This window comes from Lithobates pipiens, unplaced genomic scaffold, assembly GCF_037356315.1.
Source record: "Lithobates pipiens isolate NorthernLeopardFrog02 unplaced genomic scaffold, aLitPip1_a1.2 Scaffold_13, whole genome shotgun sequence".
Classification (NCBI taxonomy): domain Eukaryota; kingdom Metazoa; phylum Chordata; class Amphibia; order Anura; family Ranidae; genus Lithobates; species Lithobates pipiens.
The window spans coordinates 514907356-514931653 of NW_027507718.1; the positions used below are offsets into that span (position 1 = coordinate 514907356).

The window sequence follows — 24298 nt, forward strand, 5'->3', positions numbered from 1 at the left end:
ATGCAAACAATCTGCATTAGTTTATGTATTGTATGGTCATTTAGGACTTTTTATGTTTAAATATGGATTTTAAGGTCTCTTAAATAAAATAGTAATTTTTAAAAAACATTTGTTTTGTGTTTCTGCACCTTTAAAATGCCAATCCCTTCAATGTTTGATATACTATGCATTGATATAAGGGATGTGGTGCTAAATGACTCTCAGATGTCCAGCAAATAACATTAATTAAATGTAGATTTAATACAAACCATTAAACATGTTATCGCATACTGATCATTCTGTCTATTTTTAGTTGTGTGCTTTATTTACAGTCCCAAACCCCTCTTCTCTTAATATGTAATTATACACCACTGTTTTTTACCCGTTTCTTTGCAAGTGCAATTTCTAGCTTTGGGCTGGGTTCAAAACTAATGCTGATGCGGTTCCCAGAGTCCGGTGCATCCTGAGTCACCATTTCAGATACAATTCCAGCCCTAATTTTGGGCTGAATTCGGACCTGAAATGGACCAAAAGACACACAGGACCCCTGTGCAAATTTGCATCGGAGATATGTGAACTGACTCCATACAAAGCTGGTCACAATCTCCTGCTATGCGAATGGGATGCGGACTGTACTACTCTGGAGAGGTGATAATGATGCACTACGATTGCTTATAACCGTGGATATCACAGTTATACACAACCATTTTTACTGCATTGATTCAGTGTCTATTATGATTAGCTGTGATTGACCACAGCTAATCACATCGTACAGACGGGCTGTGATTGGCCCTGTCTGTACCATGTGATCACTGTGACCAATCACAGAGATCAACACACTAGTACACAATTAATGGCATGAATGGAAGCCATCCATTGTGTACAAGCGTCATGTGATTTGCTGTTATTGGTCACAGCGATCCCATGGTACCGGCAGCAAGCCGGTAACACTGCTCTGTCATCTGCTGTGTCTAGTGGATGCAGCGAATTACAGATCGAGCCGCAGCACTGCCTATCGCGTGCGCGCAAATCCCGTTCTGGGGAGGACATCATATGATATCCAACTGCTTCTAGAGTGGTCCCGTCCGGCCGTTATTTGACTCTAATGGGAGTAAACTCTCATCTCTGACTTTTACCTATAGGTAAGCCTTATTATAGGCTTGCCTATAGGTACTGTAAGTATCTCCTAAATGTGCGCCGTTTAGGAGAGATTTACTGCACATGCAACCGGTGAGGTTACTGGCGCATGCACCCTGAAGGAATGGCCACCCGAGTCCTGTGTCCTAAGCGGCGGCTCCTGCATGACATCATCACAGCTCTGGCCACTCACACAGCCAAAGTCCGAAAACCCAGAAGGAAGACTAAGTGAAGATGGAAGCCCTCTCAGTGTTGACAGCGCCGCGCTGGAGGGCTTTGTTTTCGGCGAAGTTTCACATAATGTGCTAGTATGCGATGCATATTATATTTCAGCAATAGGGCTGCTGTAATGCAATTTCAACAAACATGGAAGACTTTCTTGAACCTTTTGGCTCTAAACACTGTTTCCTGCTTGTCATTTAGGGGTAACTTGGTAGGCACTGATAATGGTTGCCATGCACTTATTTTATAGTCTGTGTGAACCCGACTCAACCTTTACCCATAACGTCTCTTACAAAAGTTATCATGAAAGATGTGTATTGCAGCAGTACCCACCTGAAAACCAGTGCCCACTTCTTCAGTAAGATCTCACTGTACTGATCTCTGACCTCCAGCAACATGTCAAACAGCTGGTTCACTGGGAAGCCATAACCCTGCACATAACAGATAAAAGGTCACTATTTATAAATACAAATGAATATTAGCTAGGACAGAGTTCTGTAGCAGGTCGGACATGGGTTACCTGCAATGCAGATCAGTCCTAGGTTGGGAGGAAGCAGGACACAATGAAAAGCTTTCCTTCTGCTCATATTTCCTGTATAGCCGAACTCTCTAGAAGTTTAACATCACTTTTAGGAGGCATGCCTGCAAATGAACCCACACTCCAAATAGATGCCAGAACACCAGCGGTGTTTCCTGCTATTAGCTGTGGGAGGTAGCCCCATTGAAAACAATAGGAGGCTGCCGGCTCCCGCAGCTAATCGAGGCCACTCGCATGTAATCTCTCATGCAGCAATCACATGAGTGTTCAGCCCTGGATGCAGACCAAGTAAAATCGGACCACTCACATATAATCCCTCATGCAACATTCACGTGAATGTTTGGCCCTGAATGCAGACCAGCTTATCGGGGCCACTCACATGTAAACTCTCATGCAGCAATCACATGTGAATGTTTGGCCCTGAATGCAGCCCGGGTAATCGCAGTGGCAACTCACATGTAATGTCTCGTGCAGCAATGAAATGTGAGTGTCAGGCCCTGGACCCAGGCCATCTATCCGCAGGAACCCCCCAGCTGGGGTTCTCAAATCTAATCTATTAAAAAGAGATCTAACTCCTTCTGCAGGTTGATCATCCTCTTAAAGTGATGGACTGTGGAACCCCTGTACAAAAAGCCTTGAACTGCATAGCCTTAGATTAACAAGGAGCTACGGCGGTAAAAGCACCCATCAACCTCAGAGGAAGAAGACTGCAAACACTTTAGCCTTAGGCTGCTTTCACACTGGGGTGGGGTGTTAGCAGTAAAGCGGCACTTTACCAGTGTTATAGCGGTGTTTTTCCAGCCGCTAGCAAGGCGTTTTTAAACCCTGCTAGCGGCCGAGGAAAGGGTTAAAAGCGCCCAAAAAGTGCCACTGCCGAATTGCTATGCAGGCACTTCTGCAGTGGTGCACATTGATTTCAATGGCAGGGGCAGTTTAGGAGCGGTGTATACACTTGCTGCTTTGCAGGACTTTTTTCCCATCCTGCAAGCACACCGCCCCAGTATGAAAAGCACTCAGCCTTTCACACCAAGGCTGCAGAAGAGGCAGTTTGCAGGCGTTTTTTCAGGCACTATTTTTAGTGCAAAAACGCCTGTAACACTCCTCAGTGTGAAAATAGCCTTAAGGCTAGGTTCACACTGAAGCGATGCGGGAACGCCGTGAATCCGCGGCGGGTTCCCGCATCGCATGCCTCCCGCCGGCAGTTCACACTGCCCTATGCGGACTGCTGGGAGTGTCATTGAAACCTTAGTGACACCCCCCAGATCAGTTCGCATATCGCAGTGCGATCTGCAAACTTGGACAGGAATCGGATTGCATGGTGTGAACACACATGCGATCCGATTCTGCTGCGGACCAAAAAAAGGGTCCTGTGCAAGTTTGGAGCGGGTGCGATGCGAATTCAGCCATACTATTTGTATGGCTGAACTCGCATCGCACAGAGATCGGATGTGATTTGCACTGCAGTGCGGTGCGAATCACATCCGGGTCTCCTAGCCGCAGCAGTGTGAACCCAGCCTAAAGCGGAAGTAAACCCATCGATCTAACAGTTTGAAAAAACAGTTACATTCCTGGCATGCCAGAAATGTTAACTGTCACATTGGTTGTGCTCTAAACCAAACTGTCAAACCATCCAATGGCTGGTGTCATAACTGATCACATGCACAGCTTCATGGCAGTTAAAGATTAAAAGATTAAATAGAGGCCAAGATGGCAGCTTCCTTGGCTGAAAACGATAGGAGGGTTTACTTTCACTTTAATCAGCATTAAAGAGCGGCCCCAATTTTCAGGGGGGGGGGGGGTGTATCATTTGTTAAATCTGTGTAGGAGGTGGAATCCTAGAGCTGAAAACATGAGTTTTCTCCCTGGTCCCTACTTGGTTTTTCACCTCCAGCCTTACCGTGTCACACAGATTAGCAGATCTTCATCAAGTCCTCCCTAGACTTTTGGATCAAGGTGTCATTGCCCAATTTCAGTGACAAAATAGTTCCAGATGTTTAACTCCAATCTGTTTACCATTTCCACACTTAAAGAGGGCATCTACCTCATTCTGAATCTCAGATCCAGACGAAACACAAAAGAAGAGAGATTGCAAATTAGTGTAACTCGGCTTTAATATGGTAAAGTCAAAAACACCACAATCGTCAAACTCACATTGTGTGAAGATAGATACAGCATAAGGATTCCAGTGTGGCCGCACTCCTAAAAAAGGTTTAATGTCCACAGCTCCCAAGTCCCGTTGGGATTTTGAGGTGGGATTTAGGAGTGTGGCTACAGTGGAATCCTTATGCTGTATCTATCTTCACACAATGCAAGTTTGACTATTGTAGTCTTGTTAACAAAACCATATTAAATCCGAGCTATAATAGGGCGGCTTTGCACTTTCTTGTTTTGTCTAGATGTGTTGCTGTCACCCAAAGGATCCATAGAGAGCAGCAGCACCCTTTGTACCCAATCATCACCAATAGCAGCTGGAGGGCTATACTAAACTATTGATCAGCTCACCTGCTAGTTTTTTCTTGTGTGTATTTTTTGTCTTGAATCTCAGAGAGACCAAAATTTTAACCTGGGATCCAACAAATCTGCTACTTTCCCTCACAAAGAAGATTGTCTGGCCATCAAAGATGCTTACCTACATGTCCACCTTTCCAGCACATCAGCAATTCCTACATTGAGTTGGGGACCCTACATTACCAATTTGTGGCCCTGCCCTTTTCTTTGCCCATTTGGGTATTTATTTGCCAAGGTGATGGCCCCAGTTGTGCTCCCATGAAATCCCTTAGTGGGATACTTAGACAACCTCCTGTCTTTTGTTACTGGTTTCTCTGGGATTCAATATTCGCCGTTATTTGAAGGTAAGTATATCTTGCGCCAATTTTTTTTTTTACATTTAGACTTCAGTTTTTGTTTGCAATCTGTGTTCAATTGGGGTAGGGTTTTTTTTATTTCCTATTCCTACATCAAAAAGTTAGAGGTAATCTCCCCAGGTTGTTAACCCTTTCCTTCCCAATAAAAACAAAACAAAACTTTTGACTTTAGATACACATAAAAGGGTTGTGAGTGCAACATACCTGCAATGTGTCGGCAAAATGCACAATAAGATTCTTGAGGTCCAGAACAAGGTTGGGATCAGAACAATAAGACTAAAAATAAATAAGAAAGACAGGTTGATGGCATATGAAGTCAGCCATAATCACTATCACCAAAGTTTTATAATAGTTGGCGCTTCTTCCTTGCAGTATCAGAGTCCTACATGTATGGCAACAACTTCTGATCAAATGGATGTCAAAATATCCTTTTACAATGTAATGCTCTGAGTATAATGAAGCTTAGTCATTTCTAGGATGGTTTAGAAAACAGTAGAAGGAAGCCCATTGGCTGATGTGGCAAGTCTGCACATTTTATTCCATCAGTCATTTGTTTTTTTGTGAGGCCCCGTGTTCCATGGAAGATTTACCTCTTTTTATAAGGTATGTTCTATTTAAAGTGAACCTGTGGCAAGTCACAGAACATGGTATTTACATATTCTTAATGTGCAGTGAATACGTTTTACTGTGAACCTGAATTCAAAAAGTAAAGATTTTCTAGGTTATAGGAAACATTAAGGAATTGTAATTGTGCTTAAGCAATAAGTAAACCCCCTTTAATGGGACTTTAATAGACCACCGACACCAACAAAGTACAAATAAAACATGTTTATTTATAATATACAGAATAATAAAAAGAGACACAAACATTAAATGTCTCCAGTAAAATACACAACCGGGAATTGTTACAGCAAAACAACATCTGTACAAAGACCACTAGTACTCTCGTAGATATCCCAAACCCGACGCGTTTCCAGTTGCTGTTGTTACAAAACCTTCATCAGGGGTAGAGAGCAGGAACTGGTAATATAGTAGAATTTCTTTTTAGAAGCGCTCTTCCGAGTGTATGAAATGGAAGCGCTTAAAAGTGTCAGAATCACTTAAGCACAATGGCAGGTCTATAAATGGCATGGTAACACATAACGCCGTCCTCCATAGATCATTTCAAAGTGTAGGATGTGGATATTACATCCACTTTTCCCAAGGGCTGAAAACCGGCAGGGTGTGCTGCATAGGATCTCAGGCTTATGAGGCTTACAGAATTTATTATTCTGTATATTATAAATAAACGTATGTTTTATTTGTACTTTGTTGGTGACGGTGGTCTATTAAAGTCCCATTAAAGGGGGTTTTCTTTTTTAATTTAACATAGGGATGGGACCACCACACTATATTTGTTGACTCAGTGGAAGTCGTTCCTTTTGTCTTTGTGCTTAAAGTGGGGTGCCCCCTAAAAAAATGTAAAGTCAGCAGCTACAAATACTGCAGCTGCTGACTTTTAATAATCGGACACTTACCTGTCCCAGGGCCCAGCGATGCAGGGGGAGCGAAGCCCCCCCTCGTTCCCCGCTCCGCTCGCAGCGCCGGCATTCTTATTGTGGGCACCCGGCTGTGGCTTCACAGCTGGGCACCCACTGCGCATGCGCAAGTGGCGCCAGGCGCCGTACAGTCACCTGGGACACATGACAGGTCCCAGGTGACTGTGCGGCGCAAGGGGAAGTGATGTCACCAGCCCGGGCATTGAGGAAGGCAGACTACGAGGGACCCCCTAGCAACATTAGAGGTGAGTAAAACATTTATTTTTTTTGATGGCAACACCACTTTAAGCAAGCCCCCTGAAACTTCTTTTTTTTTTCTTTTTTGTGAATTCTTGATGAAAAATAGCTGTGCACTTCCTCTGCCTACAACATCATAGCTATAAATCTGCAGTATGAGATCTAAAGTACTGTTCGCTCAGACTGCTAGCCTCACCAGATTTAGTCACGTCACAACAACCTTATTGGAAAGAAAGCTGCACCCGAGGACCTGCAATGTAAAGATCTTCTGGAGAAAGAACTGCACCTGAGGTTCTGCAATGTAAGAAACTTCCAGACAGAAAGCTGAATCTGAAAGACCTGCAATGTGATGATCTCCCAGAGAGAAAAACTCTGAAGAAGGGGATGGACTTTATAGACACGTATATAATTATAACAAAATTTATTAAGAATTCACAGATCATACATACAATTGTAAAAAGGCATTATACATCTACAACAAAGAAAAAAGAAAAAAGGGACCCAAGGATAAACCCCAAAAGGCAGGAAATGCCACTTTTTTATCCTCCCTGTGGAGTATAGACATCTAATTCAAATGACTTCCACTGGGATGTGGCATGACACGGTGGGGTGTTCACTTGTCCGGTTGGTTTAAAAAGCGATTATTGCTCAAAATCTTTCGCAATTAAAGAATCGCTTCCACAGGAGCTTCTGTACAATATAGAAAAAACATTAATATACAATTTATACAGTACAATATACAAAAAGAGAGGCCAAAAAATAAGCCACCCTACATCCACAAGCCTCTTTTTTTGTATATTGTACTGCATAAATTGTATATTAAATAGACATGTGCATTCGTTTTCGTCCGAATGCATTTTCGTCCGAATTTCAGCTATTTTCGTTTTCGTTTTGACAAACGATAACGAAAGCACAAAATCCGAAAAACGAAAGATCCGACATAAATAAATGCTTTATTTTCGTTTTCATTGTTACAACAGTTCGATATAGAATAGGAGATTCGACATGACTCTGACGATAACAATCTGTCTATAGAACCTGTGGTCGAATGTGCTTAACCTTACCTCTATTAGTCCAAGATTATATAGAGAAAATATTCGACAGAGAAAAAAGATTTGACAGAGAGAAAAGATTCTGCAAGTTACTGTCCTAAAAAGTGTTTGGGGACCCGGGTCCTGCCCCAGGGGACATGTATCAATGCAAAAAAAAGTTTTAAAAACGGCCGTTTTTTCGGGAGCAGTGATTTTAATAATGATTAAAGTGAAACAATAAAAGTGTAATATTCCTTTAAATTTCGTAGGGGGGGGTTGTCTATAGTATGCCTGTAAAGGGGCGCATGTTTCCCGTGCTTAGAATTGTCCCTGCACAAAGTGTCATTTATGCAGGAAAAAAAGTCCTTTAAAATCACTCGCAGCTATAATGAATTGTCGGCTCCCGTAATACAGAGAACACTCATTGAAAGTCATTGATAAAAAAATAAATAAATAAATTAAAAAAAAAGCGTGGGGGTCCCCCAAATTCAATTTCCAGGCCGTTCAGGTCTGGTATGGATATTAAGGGGAACCCTGCCTCAAATTTAAGAAAAAATTTGACGTGGGGTTCCCCCTAAATATCCATAACCAGACCCTTCAGGTCTGGTATGGATATTAAGGGGAACCCCGCATCAAATTAAAAAAAAATTTGACATGGGGTTCCCCCTAAAAATCCATACCAGACCCTTTATCCGAGCACGCAACCTGGCAGGCCGCAGGAAAAGAGGGGGGGACGAGAGAGCGGCCCCCCCTCCCTCCTGAACCGTACCATGCCCTCAACATTGGGAGGATGCTTTGGGGGTCCGTGACCCCTCAAAGCACCTTGTCCCCATGTTGATGAGGACAAGGGCCTCATCCCCACAACCCTGGCCGGTGGTTGTGGAGGTCTGCGGGCGGGGGGCTTATCAGAATCTGGAAGCCCCCTTTAACAAGGGGACCCCCAGATCCCGGCCCCCCCCCTGTTTGAAATGGTAAGGGGGTACAAAAGTACCCCTACCATTTCACAAAGAAAGTGTAAAAAATGGTTAAATAAAACAAACACACTTTTGAAAAATTCCTTTATTAAAAATAAAAAAAAGATTCCAGCGGCGGTAATCCACTCTTGCTATCCAGCGACGGACGGTCAGCTCTCCATCGATGTCTAATGTCATCCAGCGCAGCGCAGCATCCTTCTTCTGTCTCCGTGGAGGAGACACTACAGACATTCCGGCGGCTTGACGTTTCTTATATAGGGTGGGCGGGGCCACCCGTCACCTGACCCCGCCCCCCTCTGACGCAAGGGGAAACCCGGGGTTCCCTGTGACGTAGGGGTGACCCGCACCCCTCTGATGTAACACAGGCAGGTTTCCGTTACATCAGAGGGGGGCGGGGTCACCCATACGTCACGGGGAACCCCGGGTTTCCCCTTGCGTCAGAGGGGGGCGGGGTCAGGTGACGGGTGGCCCCGCCCTCCGTATATAAGAAACGTCAGCGCCGGAATGCCTCCAGTGTCTCCGTGGAGGAGACAGAAGAAGGATGCTGCGCTGCGCTGGATGACATTAGACATCGATGGAGAGCTGACCGTCCGTCGCTGGATAGCAAGAGTGGATTACCGCCGCTGGAATCTTTTTTTATTTTTAATAAAGGAATTTTTAAAAAGTGTGTTTGTTTTATTTAAACATTTTTTACACTTTCTTTGTGAAATGGTAGGGGTACTTTTGTACCCCCTTACCATTTCAAACAGGGGGGGGGGGCCGGGATCTGGGGGTCCCCTTGTTAAAGGGGGCTTCCAGATTCTGATAAGCCCCCCGCCCGCAGACCTCCACAACCACCGGCCAGGGTTGTGGGGATGAGGCCCTTGTCCTCATCAACATGGGGACAAGGTGCTTTGAGGGGTCACGGACCCCCAAAGCATCCTCCCAATGTTGAGGGTATGTGGCCTGGTACGGTTCAGGAGGGAGGGGGGGCCGCTTTCTCGTCCCCCCCTCTTTTCCTGCGGCCTGCCAGGTTGCGTGCTCGGATAAAGGGTCTGGTATGGATTTTTAGGGGGAACCCCACGTCAATTTTTTTTTTAATTTGACGCGGGGTTCCCCTTAATATCCATACCAGACCTGAAGGGTCTGGTTATGGATATTTAGGGGGAACCCCACGTCAAATTTTTTCTTAAATTTGAGGCAGGGTTCTCCTTAATATCCATACCAGACCTGAAGGGCCTGGTAATTGAATTTGGGGGACCCCCACGCTTTTTTTTTTATTTATTTATTTATTTATTTTTTTATCAATGACTTTCAATGAGTGTTCTCTGTATTACGGGAGCCGACAATTCATTATAGCTGCGAGTGATTTTAAAGGACTTTTTTTCCTGCATAAATGACACTTTGTGCAGGGACAATTCTAAGCACGGGAAACATGCGCCCCTTCACAGGCATACTATAGACAACCCCCCCCTACGAAATTTAAAGGAATATTACACTTTTATTGTTTCACTTTAATCATTATTAAAATCACTGCTCCCGAAAAAACGGCCGTTTTTAAAACTTTTTTTTGCATTGATACATGTCCCCTGGGGCAGGACCCGGGTCCCCAAACACTTTTTAGGACAGTAACTTGCAAATTAGCCTTTAAAATTAGCACTTTAGATTTTGAACGTTGGAGTCCCATAGACTTTAATAGGGTTCTAAAGTATGCTATATAGTTAGCTCCGTCGAATCTTCTTTATACATTCGACAGACACCATAAGCCTTCCAAGACAGATTCGACCGTAATTCATGTGGATTTTCGGACGAATGCAATTTTTGAACGAAAAACGAAATAAATAAAAACGAATTTCGGGAGTAACTAAATAAATTAAGTTTTCAGACGAAAACGAAATTCCGAAACGAAATATTTTACTCTGCACATGTCTAATATTAAACAATGTTTTTTTCTATATTGTATAGAAGCTCCTGAGGAAGTGATTCTTTAATCGTGAAACATGTTGAGCAATAATCGCTTTTTAAACCAACAAGACAAGTGAACACCCCACCATGTCATGCCACATCCCAGTGGAAGTCATTTCGAATTAGATGTCTATACTCCACAGGAAGGACAAAAAAAGTGGCACTTCCTGCCTTTTGGGGTTTATCCTTGGGTCCCTTTTTCTTTTTTCTTTGTTGTAGATGTATAATGTCTTTTTAAAATTGTATATATGATCTGCAAATTGTTAATAAATTTTGTTATAATTTTATATGTGCCTATAAACCTCTTCTTCAGACTTTTTCAATTACTAATAGGATGTGCCACATATTGTATTGTGGGTGTTTTGATTGCCACCCTAGGGCCTAGCAATCATTTTTTCTCTCCCAGAGAGAAAGCCGCCCCTAAAGACCTGCAATATGATGAACTCTCAAAGAAAAAACTGCACCTGAGGATCTGCAATATAAGGATCTACTGGAGAAAAAGTTGTCCATGAAGAACTGCAATGTGAGGATCTCCCAACGAAAAAGCTGCACCTGGGGACTTGTAATGTGATGATCTCCCAGAAAGAAAGCTGCACTTGAGGAGCTACAATGCAGGGATCTCCCGAAGAAAAAGCTGCACCTGAGGACCTGCAAAGTGGGTATCTCTCGAAGAAAGAGCTGCACCCGAGGACCTGCAAAGTGGGTATCTCTGGAAGAAAGAGCTGCACCTGAGGACCTGCAATGCAGGGATCTCCCAAAGAAAAAACTGCTGAGGACCTGCAATGCGGGGATCTCTCGCAGAGAAAGCTGCACCTGAAGACCTGCAAAGTAAGGATCTCCCAGAGGGAAAGCAACATTTGAGGACCTGCAATGAGGGGTTCTCCCACAGAAAAAGCTGCACCTGCTCCACGTTCAATGGGGGATCTCTTGAAGAGAAAGCTGCACCTGAGGACCTGCAATGTAAAGATTTCCCCAGAGAGAGGACCTGTAATGAATCTCCTAGAGAGAAAGGTGCAACTGAGGACCTTCAATGTGAAGATCTCCATCCTGGAGGGAAAGCTGCATCTGAGGACCGAAATGCAGGATCTCCCAGAGAGGAAGCTGCACCCGAAGACCTGCAATGTAAGGATCTCCCAGAGGGAAAGCAACCCCTAAGGACCTGCAATGCAAGGATCTCCCTCTCGGAGAGAGAGAGCTGCACCCGAGAATCTGCAATGCAAGGATCTCCCTCTCGGAGAGAAAGCTGCACCTGAGAACCTACAATGCAAGGATCTCCCCCCCCCACCCCCCAGAGAGAAATCTGCACTTGAGAACAAGCAATGTGAGGATCTCCCAGAGAGAAAGCAACTTCTGCAAAACCTGCAATGTAGGGATCTCCTTGGATCTACTTTATTCGTTTTGTAGATGCGTGCTTTCTGCACCTCTCCTCTCTTTCAAGATGGTCAGTTCCACACAGAAACAGTGCAAAACAAGGCATGGCAAGTCAGTAATGGGGAAAAGATCAGCTGCAGGGAGACCACAGGGAATACTGGCAACAAATCCTTTGCTCTCTATTTGCCTTTATGGGCACAGTTTCTGCAACTTAAGTCCTCTTTAAAAAAAAAAGCCCTCACTGACTCACATTTTCCTACATGTAGAAGTGATTGGGCAGCTTTACAGCCACCTGAATCACTTCTACTATGTAGATAGCTGGCAGCCAGGAGTAAAAATGTAAACAAGTGTTATGTACATGCCAGTGCTGCTGCCGATAGTCAACCTTGAGAGATACTTTTACTTAAAGTGTTACTAAACCCACAACAGTAAAATCAGTCTGTATATGCACTAAAACATTCTTGTTATACTCACTGTGCAACCTAAAAGAGTTCATCATCTACACTGTGTAAAAAGGCTGTTTGATCTGGTCTTCTGATACTCCCCTTCTTCCGCTGTCCCCAAACCATCTCCCGCTAGAACAGAGCCTATGCATGCTGCACATGCTCAGTTTGGTGTTTATTGCTAGAGAGTTCCTTTCTTTCTTGGGAGAGGGAATGTGATCAGCACAGGGCCAATCAGCACTGCCCAGACAGAGGGTTAGGGGTTCTGCAGCATCATAGGACAGTCAGGGGAGAATGAAAACTCCTCCGACAAGATTTAACCAGACACTGATTAAAGCCACAAGACTGCTATTATACTGCTGATGAGAAAGGGTATTTAGAAGTTTATATTTAATAATATAATTGCATTTCCATGTTCTGTGTACTGTGGGAGACCAGATATAGTGAATGCAGGTTTAGTAACATTTTAACTCTGTAGGACTGCTTACTGAAAAGGTATTTCTAGATTCACAAAATATAAAATGGCAACAAATATTTATAATACGATCTTGTAGAATGTAAGATCGATGAAGTTGTGCAATTTTTATTATCTACAATACATTAAATTAAGGCTATTTTAAATTCAGAAATCATTTACCGAATGTGTTCGCAAAGCCGCCATGGTCTTCGACAGCGCCAAATTCCAGAGCTCATCAATGTACGCTCTATTCACCAATCCAACTGTTGTATGTAGGATGTGATCTTCTACCACAAAGAACCTGATAGACAACAAAACAAGCAATGCAAATATTTAAAGGGGAATTCCTTCCCATTGCTTCTATGAAGTGCACATTGTATATAACCTACTTTTCAGTACTTTTTATTATTTTGCTTTATAATCAAAACAGAATGCTTTTCTTCAATAAAGAGCAAACATTTACAGCCTGAGATTTATTATTGTCCCTCAATGACTGGTGTAGGAAAGCTGTAGCAAAAGCGACAGAGCTACCAAACCTTTTCAAGAACATTTAGTTTCAATGGGCCACAAATCCCGTCCTAGTCCAACAGACCCAGCGCCAGGATGGAATCCTTTAACAAATGCAAGCAAAAATATAACATTTGGGCTTTTAAAAGGAAGGGGGTATGTAAGTCCAGGGTTGGCACCCTCTGGAAAGGGTAGGCCCTCATTCACAAGAGCATGTTGCATTTGTTTTATTTAAATGCAGGAGAAGCTGATCTTTGAACAATAAACTTTATACTTTTCAAGTTCTACTTCGTTTAAGTGTACTTGTGCTGACATGCATTTAAAGTACCTAATTAGGCCCGGGCACACTGATTTCATATTTTTTTTCTTAATTACTGCTACATAGATGTCACTGGTGCATGCGCAGTATGCTTGGCATTCAGGGCACCCAAGTATGCCATGATTGCAGAGAGTGCTGTGCCATGATGCGCATGCGAGGGAGCAACACCTTTGTGGTCTGGCCATTAAAACGCCCGGACAGCGAGAACCTGGAAGGAATCCCAGGAGAAGATGGAAGTGCCACGAGTGGATTCTTTTGAAAGGCAAGTCTGTCATGATGTACTAGTTGGCAAGTGGACATTAGTTGAGGGCGAGTGTGACTGGCCCGACAGTTTCCTGGCTGATCACTTCTGGCAGAAGCTGCACCGATGGGCACTGATAGCCACTGATATGCTGCACTGATGAGGTGGCAATGATGGGCACTGATAAGCCCTGATGGGCACTGATATGCTTTATGTTAATATTTTTAGAGTTATTGTTAATTTTTGTAACTTAATTCTGTATAAAACATTTAACAGTGTCATTAGATGCAATAATTTACGAGGGCATGCGTGAGGGCAGAATTAGGGTAATTCCGCCCTGGCACAAACCTGCATGGGGTCCACTGAAAAAAACAAAAACAAAAGTCTTTTCTAGAAATTAATACTGCTTTAGTCTTTGAAAATCAAAAGATAGAAACCTCAGAGGAAGAAGACTTCAAAGTCTTTACCCTCTTGAACTGTTAAGAAATCTCCCTACTCTTTCTCACCTCCAAACGTACTGTGTCACCAAACAGATTAGCTGATCTCCATCAAGCTCTCTCAATTCCTTTGGATTAAGATAGGATTGCCCCAATTTCTGTGACAAAATGCTTCCAGGTGATTACAAGCCTAAAGGGGGCATTCACCTTATTCTGAATCTCAGATCTGAAAGTATTCCTTCGAACCCAAACATTTAATATGGCATCCACCAAATCTGTTGCCTCCCTTCACATCAAAGTTGCTTACCTAAATGTCCCCATCTTTCCAGTGCATCAGCTATTCCAACACATTGATTTGGGGACCCTGCACTACCAGTCTATGGGGCCTGTCTTCTGGCCTTTTGTCTGTACCTTGGGTATTCACCAAGGTGATGACCGCAGTTGTGATTCTATGGAATCCCTTAGGCCAGTGGTCATCAACCCTGTCCTCAGGGCCCACTAAAAGGCCAGGTATTATGTATTACCTTGGGGAGATGCAGACTAGAATACTGCAATCACTGAGCAGCAAATTATATCACCTGTGATGCATTTTAGTTATCTTGCAAACCTGGCGTGTTAGTGGGGATGACCACTGCCTTAGGCTACATGCATACTAGCCTACCCTGACCACTCCCAGGCAATATGTTCAGAGCAGCAGCCAATCAGAAAAAAAATGAGATTAAGTCATTCTTTAATTGCAATCCCAATTATGTTATATACTTTGTCACTTGCAGTTTATGCTAGGTTCAAATTGTGGGTAGAAACTCAAGGCGATTAAGAGGCTGTTTCTATGAGCACATCTATATAGTGTAGGAAAAAAACAAACTAATATAGCAAAACATTTTAGGGGGTGTCATGCTGGTGTGCAAAAATATGTGCATTTATTTTTTTCCCAAGAAGTGAACTTATCCTTTAAGTTCATCCTAAAGGTGTTCTGTAGGGTTGAGGTCAAAGCTCTGTGCAGGACATTCCAGTTCCTCCACCCCAAACCCAGCAAACCATGTCTTTATAAATTCAAACAAGAAAAAAAGGCCGCTCCAGGTGAGCAGTCACTACAGTCCAAATGCACTGGGTGCAAGCCACGGCTCGCCACCGATGATCAATAGGAAGAAAAGGACGGCTGCACACTACAGGAACGCGTCAACGATTTTATTCCAAAAATAGCAAATGACAGCCAACATATTCCAAAAATAGCAAATGACAGCCAACATATTCCAAAAATAGCAAATGACAGCCAAAATATTCCAAAAATAACAAATGGCAGCCAAAATATTCCAAAAATAGCAAATGGCAGACTACCATCGGCTGTCATTTGCTATTTTTGGAATAAAATTGATGGAACGTTCCTGTAGTGTGCAGCCGTTCTTTTCCTTCCATGTCTTTATAGAGCTGGCTTTTTGCACTAGGGTACAGTCATTCTGGAAAAGAAAAGGGCCTTCACCAAACGGTCTAAAATGTCTTTGTATGTTATAGCATGAACAGTGCCCTTTCCAAGACGCATCTGAACTGGAGGGGTGTCCACTGGGTTTTGGCTGTATAGGTAGGTGTAATATTCAGGTATTAACAAATCGTTGCCCACATAGGGTATAAGAAAGCAGTACAGGACTGTGTGCTAGCAACCACACACGCCTGACATGCCTTTTTTTGTGTTTTTAGCCTTTAACTCTTTACAGAAACAGAGGTTTAAGACTCATTACTGCAGTCACAGTGGCCCCACAGAGTCTGCGGCGGAGAGAGGGAGATACGGTTGAAAGGCAGTGCAAGGGGGCAATCCCTGACTCTGAAACGTATCAACATGAAGGATTGTTTAATGAAGAAACATGCGTTTAATTAGCCGGCAATTACAATGTTATTATAACCTATCTGCTGAAGTCGGTCTGGAGCATGGCAGCTTTGATTGGGAATAGCAGGATAGCAGTCAGGAGGAAAACAAGCAGTGTGTGGGTAGTAACATGACCCCGGCGATCACGGGCAAAGGGTGTGTGACGCAGGAAGCTTGCACATGGCGTTTCAGGTATGTAGCCGACATATGACACAGGCCTGCCATGCAGCTTTTATGTGTATGATAGGGATCAGCTGATGTCTGCTTGCTGCATGGATATCAACTTATAGGAGAGGAAGCCAAAAACGCTGTCATGATGATCGAAACTACTATGGAAAATGCCATTCCACAGTAAATTGAGGGGAAAGTGCTGTTTATTTTTACTGAATGCACATTTTATTGTGCAAGAAAGTGGAATAAAAGTTAGTATTTAAAAAAAAAAAAAAAAAATGCTGACGGGTAGGATTTTCTTGACAGAAGAGACTCTGCATGTCCCATCTGTTATAAATGTTTCTCTACACCATGGGGATCCAACCTGCATCCCTCCAGATGTGACAGGACTACAAGCTCCCTCATGCCTGTGCCTTTGGGAGCCAAGGCCCCTCATTGTGTCTCTGCCTTTGGGAGCCAAGGCCCCTCATTGTGTCTCTGCCTTTGGGAGCCAAGGCCCCTCATCCCTGTGCCTTTGGGAGCCAAGGCCCCTCATCCCTGTGCCTTTGGGAGCCAAGGCCCCTCATCGTGGCTCTGCCTTTGGGAGCCAAGTCCCCTCATCGTGGCTCTGCCTTTGGGAGCCAAGTCCCCTCATCGTGGCTCTGCCTTTGGGAGCCAAGTCCCATCATCGTGGCTCTGCCTTTGGGAGCCAAGTCCCATCATCGTGGCTCTGCCTTTGGGAGCCAAGTCCCATCATCGTGGCTCTGCCTTTGGGAGCCAAGTCCCATCATCGTGGCTCTGCCTTTGGGAGCCAAGTCCCATCATCGTGGCTCTGCCTTTGGGAGCCAAGTCCCATCATCGTGGCTCTGCCTTTGGGAGCCAAGTCCCATCATCGTGGCTCTGCCTTTGGGAGCCAAGTACCAGCATTCCTCTGCCTTTGGGAGCCAAGTCCAAGCTTGGACAAAGCAAGGGGGTATAATTTTCCTTCACTTCCTGTCCCATAGCTTCAAATTAAGGGAATTCCTTGGGCTCCCCCAGCTCACCAGAACTAGTGTCCCCATTGGAAGATTTCCCCTCTATTACTTTTCTGGGGATTTTTACTTTCACTTTCAATGATAATGGTAAATAGGACAAACAGAGATGGTGAATCTCCTTAACCGGGGCACAGACTGCGATAAAAACTGACATCTCCATTCTATTCAACACTAAAAAAAAGTTGTGCCTTTAGTTATACTTTACGTGAAATGTGTTTTGCTTTGCACACATACATGGTCTTTATAAAAAGCTAGCAAGAATGTTCCTGCTTAATCATAACGAAATGATGTGAATTAAATCTGTGAAGGAATAACAGGAAACATGCTCAATAGGTAATGCAGTGTATGAGCACACTCAGCATCATCAGTGCCAAGATGCAGTTGCCCCACGTCAGCTGAGACCAGAATTCAGATGACTGCTGATCGCTCAGTTCTCGGTCTGCTTCAAGGGGAGAGCAATGACTCAGTCAGTCACCGCTCACAGGAGAACGAAGGTAAGTGCACTCCTTAGACCCATAGTTCTCTTAAAGGGGTTGTAAAGGTTCGTCTTTTTTTCAAAAACACCTGGCAGTCACCGGCCCCCCAGCCGGCCTACCCCCCCCCCCCCCCCATTTTACTTACCTGAAGTGCTGTCTCTCTCTCCACGGGCTCCCAGCTCTTGATTGGATAGACAGATAGCACCGCGGCCATTGGCTCCTGCTGCTGTCAATAAAATCCAATGACATGGAGGGGGGGGTCAAGTCCTGCATTCAGCCTCTATGGATGCCGAATGCTAGACTCCGGAGCGCGCCCCCAAGGTAATCTCCCGGGAGAGAGCTTCTCCTAGGGGGTTATCTGATGTGGGGAAGGAGCCACGAGAGACTCCAGAAGACGAGGGACGGGGCCACTTTGTGCAAAACAAGCTGCACAGTGGAGGTATGATAGGTTTGTTATTTTTTTTTTAAAAACAGAAAAAAATTACCCTTACTTTAACTACATAACACTTTCTATGAAAAAAAATGTAATGATGATTCCACCAAAAAGTGGAAAATGTGGCAAAGTCTAAACCGGGGGGGGGATCTTGAACGCAAATATGGAAGTGAAAATCTGATTTGCTGTTGTGAATAAATAGTCTGTCAGAGTCAGCAGGTTTCGCATACCTATGTTAGGACTACTTACCCTACGATTTGATGGAAGTATTTCCTATATCCATCCAAAGTCTCATGCTGGAAGAGAGAAGACAACAATGTAAGCCTCTGTCTGCAATCAATACACAATTGCTGCACTGGGTCGTGTTAAAGAGTTAGCCTGCTCGAAGTGTGATATTTAAGTTATAGGCAGAGGACAGTAGAATAATATAACTTTCACCTTCCTGTATCACCTGAGGGTTCAGATGGCGAGATCTCATGGCCATAGCCTGTGCAAACACTTCAGTGCCGGTCCCTAATATATACAGTGGGGAAAAAATTATTAGATTTTGTAAGTTTTCTCACTTACAAGGAAACGAAGGGTCTATTATTGTTATCATAGGTGTATTTAAAATGATAGAGACAGAATATCAACCAAAAATCCAGAAAAAAAACACGACACAAATGTTATAAACAGGGTTGGAATTCAGTGAGTAAAAAAATAGTTGATCCCCTACCAACCAATAATAATTCTGGCTCCAATAGACTGGCTATAGTATGTGGTATACAGATTAGTCCTGTCAATTTAAGAAGGTGCCCCTAACGTCAAGTCTTTATGTGTATAAAAGACACCTGTCCAAAGAATCTCTTTCTTCCATTCAAACCTCACCATCATGGGCAAGACCAAAGAGCTGCCAAAGGACATCAGGGATTGAAGTTTGTAGATCTGCACAAGTCTGGAATGGGCTACAAGACCATCAGCAAGAAGCTTGGTGAGAAGGAGAAAACTGTTGGAGCGATTATTCACAAATGGAAGAAATGCAAAATAACCATCAATTGCCCTCATCTGGAGGGCCATTCAAAATTTTGCCTCTAAGGATGATCATGAGAAAACTGAGGGATCACCCCAGAACTACACGGGAGGAGCTTGTGAATGATCTCAAGGCAGTTGGGCCCACAGTCACCAAACAAACCATTGGTAATACAATACACCGCCATGGATTGAAATCATGCAGCGGCCACAAGGTCAACCTCCAGAAGAAGACACATGTACAGGCCCTTCTAAAGTTTGCCAATGAACATCTAAATAATTCAGAGAAGGATTAGGAGAAAATGCTGTGGTCAGACGAGACCAAAATTTAGCTCTTCGGCATTAACTCGACACGCCCCGTGTTTGGAGGAAGAAAAATGCAGACTATGACCCTAAGAACACCATCCCCACAGTCAAGCACAGAGGTGGAAACATTCTTTGGGGCCATTTTTCTGCTAAAGGTACAGGCCAACTTTGCTGCATTGAGGGGCCAATGGACTGGGACATATATTGTAAAATCTTGGATGAGAACCTTCTTCCCTCAGCCAGAACATTGAAGATGGGTCGTGGTTGGATATACCAGCATGACAATGACCCAAAGCATACCACCAAGGCAACAAAGGAGCGGCTTAAGAAGCAGCATATTAAGGTAATGGGTAATGGAGTGGCCTAGCCAGTCTCTAGAGCTTAATCCCATAGAAAATTTATAGAGGGAGCTGAAACTTCAAGTTACGAGGAGATAGCCAAGAAACCTTAAGGATTTTGAGAAGATCTGTAAAGAAGAGTAGACCAAAATCCCTCCTGAGATGTGTGTAAAACTGGTAACCAATTACAAGAAACGTTTGACCTCTGTGCTTCCAACAAGGGTTTTGCCACCAAGTACTAAGTCATGTTTTTCTTGAGGATCAAATACTTATTTTACTCACTGAACTGCAACTCAATTTATAACATTTATTTCATGTGTTTTTCTGGATTTTTGGTTGTTGGTGTTCTGTCTCTATCATTTAAAATACACCTATGATAAAAATTATAGACCCGTCATTTCTTTGTACGTGGGCAAACTTACAAAATCTGCAGGGGACCCAATAGATATTTTCCCCACTGTAATTAATAAAAATCCAGCAGGGATTGTGGGAACCCTCATAATGGGAACAAGTGGTGTGCAGACCAAAGAAGTTCAGTGTAGAAATCTTACCAATAGGACCCGCGAGAAATAGAAGGAACTGTGAGGTGATTTATCTCTCCACCGGTTGGAAATAGAAATATGTTTTGGGCTGCCTGATCCTTTAATATAGTGTGCAAATATTATAGCACACTTAAACAGAATCCATGGCAAGATCTCTATAAACACAACTGAAATACATAAGCTACAGTTTTCTCCCACTGGGGTGTCTGGAAGTTCTGGTGACATGACCAATATCACTACTTTGCTAAGGATTTATTAATACACGATGTCTGTTTGGTTTGATTATACTCTTTCGACATTTTATACATTGATTAGATCAAGTATTGCTTTCATGTTCCTATCCTTCTATTGTCGGAAACCTGAAAATGTATTGGATTCTTTGTAATTATTATTTTTTGAAAACAAAATTCAATAAAAACATGGAAAACCAAATACACAAGCTATTTTATACAAAATCTGTTCAGACAGTCTTGTGATTCACACAATCCTACCATACTGTATAGCCAGGGGGGTGACAACAGAATTTATTTGTACAGCTTTCTCGGTCACCTGTTTGCTCACTAGACTATAAATCTGCTTTCCTGTGATCTCTTCCTTTGGCACACTTCCTAAACGCCCCCCTACTCCATCACAGCTGGCCGGTCATTGGGTCTGGCTGAACAGCGCCCTATTCTTTTTCGATAGAAATCACACGACTCATTGGTTGTCTCGTCCAGGATTCAGCCTTTATGATGAAAGGTATGATTTTCTACTCTGCGATCACCCTTTTCACACCGTTTTGAATTTAGGTCTGTTTCTCTACTATTTACTTGACACCACATGGACAACCCTTCACGCAGCTCATGTACAAATGGACACCCCTCAAACCTTCTACAGGACTCATGTATTAATGAACATCCCTTAAACCTTCTACACGGCGCATGTACTAATGGACACCCCTCATACTTTCTACATGGCTCGGGTACTGTAGACACCCCTAAAACCTTCTGCATAGCTTGTGTATTAATGGACACCCCTAATACCTTCTATACAGCTAATGTATTAATGGACATCCCCTCAAACCTTCTATATGACTCATGTACTAATAGGCACCCCTCATACTCTCTACATGGCTCAGGTACTAATGTACACCCCTCAAACTTTCTACTGTCCATGTACTAATAGACACCCCCTTAAATATTCTGCAGGGCTCATGTACTTATGGACACCCCACAAAACTTCCACATGGCTTATGAATTAATGGACACCCCTCCTACACAGCTCATGTACTAATGGAAGCTCAGTCTACATCATTCATTCATGGGCACCCCTAAAACCTTATACATGGCTTGTGTACTAATGGAAACCCCTCAAACTTTCTACACCACTCATGTGCAGAAGATTTAAGACACCCCTTAAATCTTCTTCACGGCTCATGTACTTAGGGAACACCCCTCAAACTTTCTGCATGGCTCATGTATTAATGGACACCACTTATACCTTATACATGGCTAATGTATTAATGGACACCCCTCAAATCATCTACATGGCTCATGTACTAATGGACACGCCTCGAACCTTCTACAAAGCTCATGTATTAATAAACACTTCTCAAACCATCTACACAGTCCGTGTATTAATGGTCACCCCTCACACGTTCTACATGGCTCATGTACTAATGAACACCCTTAAAACCTTCATGACTCATGTACTAATGGACGTCCCTCAAACTTTCTACACAGCTTATGTACTAATGGCCCCCTATCTAACCTTCCACACAGCTCATGTACTAATGGATACCTTTCTAAGCTTCTACACGGCTCATGTACTAATGGCCCCCTATCTAACCTTCCACACATCTCATGTACTATTGGACACCTTTCGAACATTCTACACGGCCCATGTACTAATGGACACCCCTAAAACTTCCTAGAGGGCTTATGTACTAATGGACACGCCTCAAACCTTGTACACGGTTCATGTACTAATCAACACCCCTCAAAGACCCCACATACTTCATGTACCAATGGACAACACTCAAACCACCTACACAGCTAATGTACAGCCCTCAAATATTCTACACAGCTTATGTACTAATCAACACCCTTCAAACTATCCAAAGAAGTTACCATGTTGGACGGTGGCAGGAGCACAAGTCTGGCTTGCTTTCTCCTCTGTTTCCGGTAGTAGTTCTCAAAGACCTCTCGTGAACCCTGAGATAAGAAGACAAGATCATTACAAAACAGCAATTAAGTAACTGGGCAGGATCAAGATAAGACTAATGCAGTGGAAAGTGACTTTTTATTCTGGATATGTACAGCCAGTGTGAAGCTCAAAGATTGGATGCCAAGAAAAAGGAGTGAACAAAGCCTTACAGTAATTTTCTGGTGTCCTTATTAAACTATCAGCATCCCCCAAAATGTATTTGTTCTACATCGATGTTGAACCTGATTAGAGTGCTGTAGATCTAGAAAGATGCCAGGGGTTAAATGTTCCTCACTACAATAAATGAGAATAATGAGCCTACTACAGTAAAAAAAAAAAAAAAAAAGTACTGCCATTTCTCACTAATATAGGGATTTCAGCAATTGTTTTGGATGGCCTATCCCAGTACTTAGAAATAGATGTCATAAAGGTTATACACACCAACGCACAGAAATCATTAATCTTCTTGATTAAAATGATTGGCTCCCAGTGCTGTCAATCAAAGTCAGTGACAAGGGAGCGGGCTGCTGCCTGTATCAGACGCAGCAGCGGGGGGCTCAGGGGCGAGCATGCATGAGTGCCACTCGTGGAGGCACTGAACAGAGGGGAGGGGCCAGGAGTGCCAGCGGGGGACCCAAAAAGAGGAGGTTTATGGCCGCTCTGTGCAATTACATTGCACAGAGCAGGTAAGTTTAAATATGTTGTTTTTTTGTTTTCTTTTTACCTTTACAAATCACATTATTGATGTTTGTGATATTTCTGAAACGTGCCGGGACGTGACCAATCAGAACCGCTCTGCTCCGTCCTGAAAATCCCAAGGAGAGAGGTAGAAGAAGAGTGTGGCTTTCAAATCCTTGTACTGCTGCAACGTGGGCACTGACCATTTATCCCACAGAGAGTAAAGCGGGGACTCTTGGGGACTAGGCGAGAGGACAGAGTGCTAGTTCACCTTTTTATGCTTTGCGACGCTCTTAAAATACTTTATTTCATTTGTTACTTCTTCATACAAATGGACACATTGTTAATAGATTAAAAGAGAAGTTTGTAATTTTTTATTTTTTTTCCCCAAGAATCATAATTACCTAGGAGGATGCAGCATTGGCTGCCCCCATACACAGCCCCCCCCCCCCCGTAGGCTCTAATGCCTCGTACACACGATCGGATTGTTGGGCAACAAATCCATGGAATTTTGTCCAAATGGCGTTGTCAAACTTGTCCTGCATACACACGGCCACGCAAATGTTGGCCAACAATTATGAACGTAGTGACGTACTAGACGCACCACGTGATTTTTCAGCTCTTTAGCGCCACCCTTTGGGCTCCTTCTGCTAATTTTGAGTTAGTAGAAGTATGTTGAGCCTTGATTCTCGCTTTTCAGTTGTGGAATCGGAGGAGATAATGTGTTATTATTGGCCTTTGAGTTATTGCTTTGACATTATTTTTTGGTTGAATAATGATTTGGTATATTCTCTATATTTTTGGATGCATAGAATGCACTTTTTGGTTAAGTTCTATTGGCAGATAGCATGTTAAAAATGCTGATTTTTTTTTTTTTTTTTTTAACGCACAGTAAAAAAAATTGTCTAGAATAATACTTGGTTATGTGTTTTACTTCAATTGACAGTTTGGGAGTAGGCAGTTACATTTTAAAAAATATAATATAAAATTGACAAGGGACACCAACAGTTGTAGCTTTGATCTTAAAAACTACGGGATAATGGTGTTGT

General features: G+C 43.2%; 1 protein-coding gene across 2 annotated transcripts in view; it reads right to left on the reverse strand.

Moving 5' to 3' along the window:
• The window catches only part of EXOC6B (exocyst complex component 6B), a 440636-nt gene that overhangs the window by 196966 nt on the left and 219372 nt on the right, over positions 1 to 24298 (reverse strand). For both annotated transcript variants that reach the window (XM_077478074.1, XM_077478073.1), the window contains exons 9-13: positions 22496 to 22579; positions 18443 to 18489; positions 12916 to 13036; positions 4945 to 5016; positions 1672 to 1769 (exon numbers count right to left, since the gene is read on the reverse strand). In XM_077478074.1, coding sequence (XP_077334200.1) covers positions 1672 to 1769; positions 4945 to 5016; positions 12916 to 13036; positions 18443 to 18489; positions 22496 to 22579 — 422 coding nt within the window. The remainder of the gene's footprint in view (positions 1 to 1671; positions 1770 to 4944; positions 5017 to 12915; positions 13037 to 18442; positions 18490 to 22495; positions 22580 to 24298) is intronic.